Source organism: Hyaena hyaena, unplaced genomic scaffold (assembly GCF_003009895.1).
Source record: "Hyaena hyaena isolate Hyena2069 unplaced genomic scaffold, ASM300989v1 scaffold_180, whole genome shotgun sequence".
Taxonomy (NCBI): Eukaryota; Metazoa; Chordata; class Mammalia; order Carnivora; family Hyaenidae; genus Hyaena; species Hyaena hyaena.
In genome coordinates, this window is record NW_024080811.1 from 2517006 (window position 1) to 2529363 (window position 12358).

Here is a 12358-nt window from a genome sequence, read left to right on the forward strand (position 1 = left end):
GTGCAGGATGTGGACTCAAGCTGCCCAAGTGCCTTGGGGCTGGGAGCCAGGGGTGTCACGTAGTCAGGCCGCCCACTCCTGTGCAGACGGCCCAGCCCGCGGCTTGAGCGCGTGGCTGCGACTCTCAGCCTGCTTCACCATTTATGGTATCTGAGCCTCTGTTTGGCGTTCACAGGCCAGTAAATCCCCACACCGGGAGGGAGTTCTCACCCATGCAGGGCTGTCCTCAGAGCAAACCCAAAGGGCTCTGGCAGAGTTCTTGCTGGGGACCTGTTTCTTCTTTAAAACGTGTTTGGACAGGCAATCATCCCAGCCCCCCTCCTCCCACAGACCTGGGGACGTGGAGGACAGCCCCAAAGACCCCTTGATCCTTCGTCTGGGGACCCCCACCTCCAGCAGGGCTATTAGCTCAGCTGGGTCTCTTTAATCCAATCTAAAGCCAGGCAAGTGGGGACAGGCACTGGATTAGCGGGGCCACTGGCTGAAGCTAGCCGGGAGAGTCTCAGTCAGTAGGCTCATCACACGTCATTCTGGCCCTCTCGCCTGTTACTAGACTGGGGTAGGCCATGTGGCCCTCCAAGGAGAGTCCCCTGTTGGGAAGGTGAGGGCCGCTCCCAAGGAGATGAGGCTCAGATCTGTTCTTGTTTAATTACAACAATTCCCAAGCCCCCTCAACGAGCCATGAAATGAGATCTGAGAGGATAAAGGGGATCAATATGACAGCCAGAATTCTGGCTGACAAATTCCTGGGGGTCAGACTCAGGCTCCCACCTGGGTGTGAACAGCTTCCTGAGAGGAAGCAGAGGCCAGTTTCCGGGTGATGACTCCATGCCAAGGCACCTCAGGGATATTGGGGAGGCCAGGAAGTATGCCCCTTTTTGGCAGGGTGCCTCACAGAGCCAGCATCAGGGTGAGCCCCTTAATCCCTAAGGGGCGACACTGCCGAACTACAGGGCCCAGGCTCTCCTTTGGGCCAGCAGATGCACACTAGAAAAGGGCTGGGCAAAGGAATGAGCCCAGGCTTAGGGTTATGAGGATCTGGGTCTGAAAGGCCAGCTCCACTTGCTAGCTTGTGTGCTTAGGCAGTTGCATTAACGTTTTAAGACCTCCAGACCCTTCTGTGTAAAATAGGGAGAGCGCTGCCCTTCCCAGGACTGTTGAGGTCTAAAGAAGAAAGTCTTTAACGCAGTTACCAGCACATAATTTTTCTCTTGCCCTTTTTAGTGAAACCATGTCCTGTGCCCTCCCAGAAGGTGGCTGCTCACGTTACAGGGAGACTGTCCCCATGAGGCCTGAGCCCTGGGGGACAGAGAGAAGAGACATGGTCTCCTGCCAGTGTGCTGGGAAAACAGGACACAGCGCACCCGGTCCAAGCACTGGGGCCCCAGTCACACACAGGAGCTGGGGGCCCGGGCCCAGGCCCGGGTGAGGGTGGGGAGGCAGGCTTACCTGAACACCCTGGCCCCAGGAAGCATTCCCCAGGCGCTGTCCCCGTGCCCGCTGACACCACAGCGCAGACAGCTCTGTTGTGAGTGCTGTGGCTCCCCTGACACTTCCTGGGACTAAGGGCTTGGCGGGGATCAATGGACGACCATGATAATCAGATTACTGGACACCAGGCTGGTGATGTATGAATACAAGCCCAGGCTGGTGGGAAGGGGCGGGGGCCGAAGGAGAAGGGTAACAACCTGTGAGCCTCTCAAGGCCTCAGTACCAGCACTCTGTCACCCAGTAGTCCCCAGCACGGGAAGTGGCATCTGTGAGACCCCCAAGTCCTAAGGGGGTATGTGAGTCCTCCTAGGTCATTTTTCAGTGTGCAAAGGCTTCACACTGGGAGCTTCTTGAGCCAAGGGAGCCCTCGCCTCCTTCCCTTGCATCTTCCCTCAGCCCAGGTTGGGTGAGGAGGGGGGAGCTGGCATTTGAATATTCATCGGCCCTGGCACACCCCTGTCGCTGTGTGGCCATTCTAGAGGCTACTTCCTCCACCTGCCTGCCTTCAGGTGCAGTGCTCTTTCTCCAAAGCAGATGTCTGCAGCAAAGGTGCTTCTAGAGAGGTGCCCAGAGGCTCCTACCATGGACAGTGACCCGGGCGGTGCAGGACACCTGCCCCAAGGTGTTCTTGGCCAGACAGGTGTAGGTGCCATCGTCCTCCGGCAGCGCGTCCTGGATGTGGAGCTCGGCCACGCCGGCCTCGCAGGATGAGTGGGCGTACTGGATGGGCTGCTCTGTGGAGGGAAGCACAGGAAGGCTCAGGGGTTCGCAGGGGAGAGGATGCGGGCCCTGTCCTCTGCAGGGCTGCTGTTGTCATGTCGCCACGCTTGTTCAGATCCACCAGGGGCTGACGACATGTCAGGCCCACTCCTAGCCAGCTGGACAGAGGCCTGCAGGTGGAGAAGGAAGCGGGTGCCAGGGAGGGAGGCACAGGAGTAGGGCTGTGGCTGGGAGGGCTGTTGGGATGGGGGAGATTCTGGAGGCATTCAAGAAGGCAGAAGGGAGAGGGACACAGTTCTGTGCAGTTTGTTTAAAGAAACAATCTTTACATCCACATCCTGGACTTCACAGAATTCTGAGCCTGGGAAGAATCTTACAGGGTCATCTGGCCCATAGCCCAGCTCCAGGCACAACAGGCCTCACCCAGACAGCACGAGGCTCCTGGCTCCTTTTAGACATGTCCAGAAACAATGATTCCATTTCCCATTGCAGATATTCATCAAGGGCAGTTGTGTGACCTCCATCTGAGGCTGCAATTAGGTGCATTCAGTACGTTTTAGGGTCCATGGAAAAGATAAACATGGGAAAGTAAAAGTGACTCCGGCCCCTTCTTCCCAGAGTCCCTGCCACAAGAGACCCTTTATTCAGGTCACATAAAGTCCTGCAGGGAGACAGAAGTATATGCTATGAACGTCAGTGGTTTCAGTACTGCTGTATGTTCCCGGGACTTTATCATTCCAGGATGTGAGCTTTCATTTCCAGGGGGGAGAAAATCTCATTACTGAAGATTCTGGCCTTAGAACAGGAATGTGTCTGTTCACCATATAGGAAGCAACTGTCAGTTTCTTCCCTTGTCGGGCCCCAGGGGCCTGGTTTGCACTTCATAAAATTGAGGGTGGGCCGTGGGGGAGGGAGAAAGTACAGAAAGAAGTCTTATCCCAGCAGTGCAATGTTTTCTTCTGCACATAGCAACACTTTGTGTCTCCAGGACAGTCTGCAGAGACTGCTAGGCAAGCATGCCGTTGGGGGTGGGGGGGGGGGGAGGGAATTCTGCCCTGCCTACTGCACTTCATAAAGGTGGGGCTGGGGACTAGGGAAGGCAAGGGGTCAGGATCCAGCTACTGAGATGACTCATCAAGACTCTTTGCTTTTTGTGAAAATGACACCCTAAAACCTATCTTCCTTGAGAATACCAGTACATCAAAGGGCCTCTGCTGTCGAAATGTGCCAGTAAAATGTTTGAGACCTGTTTTGTTACTGGGGCATACCTCATTTTGGCCCTACAAGCATAGGATAGAATAGTGGCCCCAGAAAGGAGCTGTTGGCTCAGGGCACTCGGAATGGCAGAACTGGGAGACCCAGAACTCTTGGGACCCAAGATTGGGAAGACCAGAGTCAGCAGTCAAGGGAACTTGAGCACGATCTCCCTCTAGTGGTAATGGTGTGGAAATGCCAGGATTCACCAAGAATAAGAAGGCGGGGTTGCTTTTCCCAGTCCCTGAGGGGTACAGACCTGGGGTCAGCAAACTACTGCTCATGGGCCAAATCTGACCTGCAGCCTGTGGAAGCTAAGAATAGATCTTACATATTTTAAATCGTTGAAAAAAAAGTCAGAGGAAAAATATTGCATGATCTGTGAAAATTGTATGAAATTCACATTTCAGTGTCCACAAATAAAGTTTTATTGCAACACTGCCATACTTACTCATCTACATCTGGTCTCTGGCTGTTTTTGTGCCACAATAGCAGAGTTGTGTAGTTGTGCCAGGGGCTGTAGGGCCAGCAAATCTGAAAATATTTACTGTCGGGCCCTTTATTGAAAATGTTTCTTGACCCCTGGTCTGGACTCTGAGCCAGAGGGAAGTGAAATTCTCTTACTCAGATCCATTACTAGTCCTTAATGTCCATGGTCAGTTCCAGCTGCAAGGAGGCTGCCTCTTTGTAGCCAGGCACAGGATCCAACAGAAGCTCTGTCCATAGAGAGGGGCGGGGGGAAGGGTGACCTCAACTTTCACTTGTTTGCCCAAGAAGATGACATGTAGAAAGGCTGCATGGCACCTTCTCTCACTGACTAGAGATAATTTCTACCAAAGCCTAAGCAAACTATACCAACTTGGAAGGTTCACAGGTAACAACAGATCAATGGGATAAACAACTAGGGGCTGTCTGGTGCATAGGTGACAGGTGCTGCTGTCCCTTAAAGAGCCTATTCTACCAGCCTTGAAAACTGGCTGAGGTCCCAAACCATCTGTTCCAGCCCATTTCCTCACCCATAAAGCTGACGCCCAGAGAGGTAAAGTAAGGTGTTCAAGGTCACCCGACCATTCGATGGTAGAGAAGTGACCTTTGTCTCCCGATGGGTAAGTGTCCCTTCACCCTCCTTGTGGATCCCCAAAGCAGATACTGATCAATGTCATCAATGTTATGGATTGTTGTTAGTTCTAAAATTAGAGTCCTCCCATAACTTTGGAATTGAAAGCCTTTTTAAAAAAGAGAAGAGTGATAATATACAATAGGTAATTTTTTCCAAGCAAAAACAAACCAGGCAAAAACAAACAAAGTGGGCATGTCTCTCTATGACTATGCCATTAAAAAATACTACTGGTCTATGAATCCCCAAACCATCTGCCACTAAATAAAATGTGAGGATCCATGAATACCTTCTAGTGTGGTTTGCTAATTTAATTTGTTCATTTATTGACTCAACAAATATATATTGAGGGCCTACTATGAGCCTGGCCACAGAAATGAACCAAATTGCTTGTGCACCCATGTACCAGGCAAGTTAACTGTTTTGTATTAAAGATCAAACTTAATTTCCACATCTGCCACTCTGGAAGGTAGTTGACGTTATCCCTATGTTGCAGGACCTCAAGGCTCAGATAGGAATCATAACTTGCCCAGTGTCCCCAGCCAGGCAATAGTAGGCTGTGATATTTCTGCACCTGTGACCTCTGTGACCGGGATTTCCTTCTTATGCATAGCTGGTTCTGAGTAATAAATGAGGGAAGCCCGAGTGAGAATGCAGGCAGGGCCAACGGCCCAGAAGGCTGAAGCAGGGGGAACTCACCATTGAGCAGCCAAGTTATTTGGGGGACCGGGATCCCCTGCACTGAGCACCGCAGCACAAAGTCCTGGCCCTCAATGACGGTGCAGTCCTTCAGGACACTGGAGAATGAGGGAGCCACCTCCATCACGGCCGGCCCTGCAAGGGCAAAGAACAGACAGGCCACCTCAGACTACAGCTCGCCTGCTCTGGTGACAGACTGCCGTCATCCTGAGCCTCAAGGCAGGTGCCTCGCTACCCTGAACACCCGGAGCTTCCTCAGGAGCCTGGCTGACCTTCACCTATCTCCACACTTGGAGGCAGGCAGCACTACAGGTGTGGAGGCCTTTTTCATGGTCACAGAACAGCCCAGGTCTGGGAGTGCTCGGGACATGGGCCTGCCCCCATTCATCTGGGACTCAGGCACCTGCTAGGTTGGCCTAGAACTTCTTCCCTACTTCCCTGTGCCCTTTCTCTCCTGTAACATATTCCATGAGACCTGCACAATCTTGGGGCATCTTCATACTTGTAGAGACAACATGGCCACTGGTAAGGACATTTCAACTTTAACTACTATTTTTTCCAAGTCCAGGACTGGATCAAATGACAAAGATTCACATCTGTTGTAGTTTTCCAACCTAGGCCCATGGTTCAGAATGGCTGGCAGCCTGGGACTATGCATTATTAAGTTTCCTCATGATTCTGAGGCATATTCTAGTTGAGACCCACTGAGCTGAGCTTTCCAGAAGCCCTTTACATTGGTGAACTGGGGAGCATTTTTAGTTTGGGGATCTTAACTAAGAGCAATAGGAATAGATAATCTCTTCTATAACTGGAACTTGCTGCAGAAATGTCAAGGTGGCTGACAGCTGAGAAGAGGTAATGGATTTGGTGATTAGAAGAGGCCTCAGCAGTGGGATGGCTCAGTTGGTTAAGTGTCCATCTTTGGCTCAGGTCACGATCTCACGGCTTGAAAGCGCCGCATCAGACTGTCTACTGTCAGTGCAGAACCCACTTTGGATCCTGTCTGTCTGTCTGTCTGTCTCTCTCTCTCTCAAAAATAAACATTTTTTTTAAAAAAGCCTCACCAGTGCTTTTCAAGAGAAGCTATTCCATGCAGTGGTGAGTGGTAAGCCATACTGCAGAAGTTTAGGGGCAAAAACTGGTACTTGAGGGCTTAGTATATGTCCAGTACTTTCCCAGATGTGACTGTGACAGCGCCATGAGGTTGCTATCTCAAGCTCACTGTACAAACCAGGTTAGTAATTTCCCATAGGCAAACCCAGCGGTGGAGGCAGGGTTTACACGCAGCTCTCCAACTCTACATCCACACTTCCACCTCCACACCAGAGCTCCCCTACAGGCAAGGAGGCCACTGGAGAGCAGCCAAGAATGAGGTGCATGTGATCAGCACTGCCGCTGAGGGAAGGGATGAACAGACTACCTGGAGAGGTGTGGGAAGGCACTTCTATCCCTCTTCCTGGCCAACATCAAATTCCCTCCCAGGGAAATCTGGAGAGCCACTGAAAAAATATGGACTTCTGTGTCCAACCAACATGGGTAAGAATAGGCCACCTTTTACAAGGTGTGTGACCTCCGACAAGTCATTTAACTTCATTATAGCTTAGTAGTCTCATCTGGCAAATGGGTGTGACTACACCGATCTCACAAGACTGTTGGGATAACTGAATGGAACAACAAAGATAAAGCATTTAGCACAAAGTCCGGCACGCTGAGCAGGCCTTTATGGAGTGTGAGCTGTTATTGTCAAATGGAAGCTGTGCATCGATACTAAACTGGCAGTGAGTGTGGGGTGAAAGAGTGGGGATAAAGTAGGAGCTTCAGGGGCCATTGAGCAGAAGGAAGGTTTTCTTTCCTTTTTCAGTCTAGGGTAGGCCAGAGCATGTTTGTAGGGAGAAGTGACAGAGACCTCTAGATAAAGACAGGGAGACAGACTGAAGAAATGATGGGAGAGTAAATCATCATTAAATAAGATCTTTGTGGAGAGGAGAAGAGATGGAGAGGGAAGTCTGGGTAAGAGAGACAGACGGCTTTTCTGCAATAACAGGAAAAAAGAGAAAAAGAGGGTGTTGTAGCAGGAGGTGAAAAACTACGTGTCAGGTGACCTGCATGTCAGGGAAATCATCAGGAAAGGTTTTAGAGCAGCCAATGTCTCCAGAAGGAGGGGGAGCCAAGAAGTACTTTCATGATGGCAGCGTAAGGGCTTCTAAAATCCATTCCTCCATACAAGTAACACAAACACTGGCAAAAACAGTCAAATGCAACTCTTTCAGAATTCTGGACATTAACCAAAGGCTTACAATATCCTGAGCAGCATTCATTCAAAAACAAACAGCTGACTGTTGGTAAGAAGAGGCAACTTTGTCACAGGCTTGATTCCCAGCTCATTTGCTCCAGGTCTGGGGCAGCTCTGAAGGCCACATTCTCTTTCACCTCCACCTGACTGTAAGGGGAGTATTGGTGCATAGCTTCCATTTAATAATAATGCTAGTTAACACTCCAACAACATTGGTTGGCAAAATGATGGGTTTTAACTTTTGGTGGACATGATGCCATGTCTCTACCCCTTGCACAGAGCCTGGGATGATGAAGCTCAGGCTCTTGGACCTGTGAACTCTAGAGGAACTCGCACCTCCAAATAGAATGGATACTGTTTCTTATGAAAAAATTCATGGACATAGTAAAAATCCCAATTAAGAAGTAAATCAACTGTCCACATGCAATGAGAAGTAAGACTCTAGTAAAGAGAGCAGTATAGTGGATTATCATATACCTGTTTCTTAAATTTAATAATTATCAACTCATGGCTGATCTCATATGATTTTTATCCCCACCAGTTCCCATTACATGTGGATTATTTCTGAAGTATCAGAAATCATTCTACGAGTAAATAACTAATTTCTATTTCTAAAATACACAGACTTAAAAAATATAACTACAAGACCACCATCATATCTTAAAAATAGCACTAATTCCTTTTTATCAAATATGTTGTGGATGCTTAAATTTTTGTGTTCTCATTTAAAAACTTTTTAAAGGTGTCTCAATTCGGATCCACAGAAAAGTCCATGGACAGCAATTGTTGATATCTCACGTATCTTTTCATCGAAGTTTCCAATAGGTTGTCCCTTCCTCCTCTTTTTTCTTGCAATTTATTTGTTGAAAAAAAATAGGCAGAGGGTATTTGTCCCATCTAACCTCCAACAGCCTGAAACTTGCTGATTCTATCCTTGTGGTTTAATATGTTCCTCAATGGGCCGAGGGTCCCTAAATAGCATTCAAAATAAGGAACAAATTTTATAGAAAGATAAATGGGTTTAAGGATATTTATCACAGTTTTGTTATGATAGTGAAAAATGGAAACAATGTAAATATTCAATGATAAGTGCAAGCCTAAATCTGATATACTGTTCTATGAACTATTATATGGCTGTTTAAGTCATGTTTTTGAGGCGTGCCTGGGTGGCTCAGTTGGTTAAGTGACTGACTCTTGGTTTCGGCTCAGGTCACAATCTCATGGCTTATGAGTTCGAGCCCCACATTTGGGATTTTCTGTCTCCCTCTCTCTGTTCCTCCCTCTTTCTTAAAAGTTAGTAAGTAAACATTTTTTTAAAAATCATGTTTTTGAAGAATATTAAGTAATAGGGAAAAAATAGTACAGAAAGAAGCATATTTACCATGAACAAATTAGAATAGAAAGTAGTACACAAAAAGCACAATGCCGATTTTGTTTTAAAAACATTAAAATATCATGTTAGTGTTTCTGAGTCATAAGACTGTACTGTGTTTAAATCCCCCACCATGAACATGCATAACCTTTATAAACAGATATTGCAGTAAACAAAAGATGTGGGATCCCACATCATCTTCTAGGACTCTAAACGTGTATATTTAGTGAACATTTGGTTCTCTGTGGTTACAAGAGTGAGTCATGGCACTCCTTGGACAGCTGAGGGGCCCAGAAAAGGGAGCTCTGGGCAGGGCTGGGCATGGGGTGTGGGCATGCTTATTCTGAGAGGACTCTGGTGTGAACTCCTGATCAGGAGTCACAGTCCTGGGGCAATGACTTTGGCCTTGGCAAGTGGGTGGGGATGGTACTTCTGTGGAGTTATACACCCTGCACAGGGGTAGTCGGGGGCGACACTCCTGTGGTGCAGGAAGCATGCCATGGACGGCCCCCCACGGAAAACCCAGGGTGACTGGAAGAGCGCACTCACGTTTCACCAGGAGGGTCCAGCCACAGGATACCTGGCCTTGGACATTGGAGGCCGTGCAGCTGTAGTTCCCGCTGTCCCTGGCCCGCGCTCTCAGCAGGCAGAGGTAATGGCATCCGCCTTCTTCATAAACTTCAATGATGCCTTCTCGTCGCCTCACGGGGGCGCCTTCCAGGAACCAGGTCACTTCAGGCTTTGGGGTCCCTGAAACTACAGGGCCAGGTGAAGGGCATGAGGTTCCCAGAGAGTGTACTGTGCCTGCCGGGCATGCTATGCTAGGCCCGTGGGAGGAGCTCAGGCTGGTGTGAGCTGCCCTTCTGCTGAAGAAGCTCTGACCCCTCACCCTGCACTGTGCAGGAGCAAACATCTCAAGATGGAGGCAGGGTCCCTGGGGAAGACAGACGTAGGAGGACAAGCCAGACAGACGTAGGATGTCAATCCAGGCCTCCAGATCAGCCAAAGCCAACAGAAGGGAGAAGAGAGGAATTCTGTAGCTTGCTTGTTAATGGTGATGGTGATGATGGGTTTTCCCCTCTAGAGTGGTAAGAATTAGGGCACAGGGCCGAGGCCCTATCCAACAGTGAACATTGGGCCACTGCTGGGTGTTTCTCCAGAACGAGGCACCTTACTAGACTGAGTCCTTCCTGAGGGAAGATCCCTGTAAGGTGGCCACCCAGGGGCTACCCTGGTGAGGTGGGGAGGGGCAGTGACCTTTTTCAGCTCTACTCACCCTCACATCTGAACTTGACTGTTTGCTTTTCACTGACTTCCTGGCTTTGGGGCTTGCTTTCAAATTTGGGCAATATAGAATCCCTCCGGCTCTCCATGGGGATTTTCCTGGTAGCAACCTTGCTCACAACCTCCTGGCTTCCCAGGCCAGACTGCCTGGTGGGAAGGGTGGCCGGAGGGGGCGCAGCTGGCCTCTCCCTATCTTCTCCAGAAGGAGAGAGGGTGTCCAAGGCCAGTGTTCTTGGCTCCGGCTGGACTTTTGTGGCCTGCAGGGTGATGGTGCTGGAAGTCTTCTGCAGGACGGGGCTGCTCAGGGCTTTCCTAGGTGGGTCCCCGGATGGCTCCAGCTTGGACTCCCGCAGGGGCTGAGGCTGGCTACCTGTGGCCCAGGTCGGGGAGCCACCTCTCTGGGTGCTGGAGCAGTTCTTTCTCTCAGCTGCAGGCTCCAGGGTGTCCAGCTTCGGCCCCTGTGTCACTTCCTTCCTGATATCTGATTTGGCTGCCTTTGTTCCTCTCGGGGGGGGGGGGGGGGGGGGGGGGGGGGGGGGGGGGGGGGCGGGGCAGGGAGGGCAATGGGGAAGGAGAAGGAGAAACAGAATGATCACCCAGTTACTCACGATCACTACTCTTCACAGCACAGACCCCAGGGATCACAAGAGCCTACCAGTTAAGACAGAGTACAAGCAAAGTCTCTCTCTGCAGCTTTCTCAGCCTCCCAAGCAGAAGGCAAGCAGTCATTCCTGACACTTCCCTGCCCCTCATCCCAATCCAGAATGTCCTGTCTACACTTACCCAATCAGCCTTTTTCTCCCCCTCCACCCAAGTGCCACCCTAGTTCCCACCACACAAGTGGCTCCGTCTTGTCCCCACTGCCCCCTCGGATCCATGGTCTGCATCGGAAGCACAGCTGATCTTTGCCACACTGAGAATAAAACCAAGCTTCTCAAGATGGCCTATGTGAGCAGGCTCCCGTGCCTCTTGGACCTCACAAGACTGTCTCCGACGCCTACCAGGCTACAGCCACATGGGTGCTCTTACGGGTCCCCCGGTGCCCACCCCTCTCTCAGAAACACTCTCTTCCTGAGCTTTTCTTCTGGTTAATACTACCCTTCCCTTCTCTGACCCTCTAATCTAGATTAGTGCTGCTCGTCACCCCTCCTCAGGTCCAGGGCAGCTGGCAAGCATGGCAGCTCTGCTGGAAGCCCTTTCCCTCCCCCAGATGTCTGCCCACTCCGCAGACCTAGTGTCTAGCACTGGGCTCCATGCATGCACAAGGAAGCTCCTGACGAAGGCATGCCACCTGGCGAGTGGATTCTGCCTGGCACCATGCCCTTCCTAATGACAGCTAACTGATAAAGGCACTGGCAGACACTGGGAAAGATGACAGCATTGTGTCTTCAAGAGGCTCACTACTATGGCAAGCCCACTACAGAACCCATGTGGCATACTGCAACCGGAGAACAAGATAAAACACAGCCATGCCCCCAGTCAGCTCTGCCTCCTACATGGTGACTCCGATTTGGGGCATTTCTCCATTACAATCTCTCTTTTCTTGCAGGGCATCCCAAGATGGAGACAAAGATTACAAAGCCTAGACATACCTATTGGCATTGTCCAAACCTGGAAAAGGGGTGAAGGGTAGACCGTTAGTGGAATATTACATGTACCAAGAGGAGAAAGTGATGAGACAATACCGGTTTTCGTTTCTGTTCACGTCCTCAGCTCCCACTCTGCCCCTCACCTCCGCTCCTACCTCCCTCACCCCCTCAGCTTCCTGGGTGCTGCTCAGGTGAATGTGAAGAGCTCCTCTGAACCCTCCTCTGAGACAATGTCAAGGTTTCCAGTGCTTCCCTGGGCCATCTATGGTGTCCTCGGTGACCATACTCTGTGCCATGGGACCTGTCCCGTTCACTAACCACGGAAGGAAGCCAATCACAGGACAAGCAAAAATAAACATCTGAAAAGCTCAAACCCAGTTTAATTTACATGTGGCCCTAGAAAACAAACCTCCCAAAGTGACTAGTTTTCACAAATAGTTGCTTTAAAAATATACAAGGAAGGGGCGCCTGGGTGGCTCAGTTGGTTAAGCATCCAACAGCTCGGGTCATGATCTCTTGGTCTGTGAGTTTGGGGCCCA

The 12358-nt window shown here is 50.2% G+C and overlaps 1 protein-coding gene across 7 annotated transcripts in view; it reads right to left on the minus strand.

The window, feature by feature from the left end:
• Positions 1–12358, minus strand: part of MYLK (myosin light chain kinase) — a 179625-nt gene that overhangs the window by 106145 nt on the left and 61122 nt on the right. For 2 of the 7 annotated variants that reach the window (XM_039240630.1, XM_039240629.1), the window contains exons 6-11: positions 11823–11841; positions 11278–11295; positions 10223–10734; positions 9496–9702; positions 5282–5416; positions 2073–2225 (exon numbers count right to left, since the gene is read on the minus strand). In XM_039240630.1, the coding sequence (XP_039096561.1) occupies positions 2073–2225; positions 5282–5416; positions 9496–9702; positions 10223–10734; positions 11278–11295; positions 11823–11841 (1044 nt within the window). Of the gene's footprint in view, positions 1–2072; positions 2226–5281; positions 5417–9495; positions 9703–10222; positions 10735–11040; positions 11053–11277; positions 11296–11491; positions 11504–11822; positions 11842–12358 lie in introns of all 7 variants that reach the window. The other 5 variants (XM_039240632.1, XM_039240631.1, XM_039240627.1 and 2 more) reach the window with 4 other exon arrangements.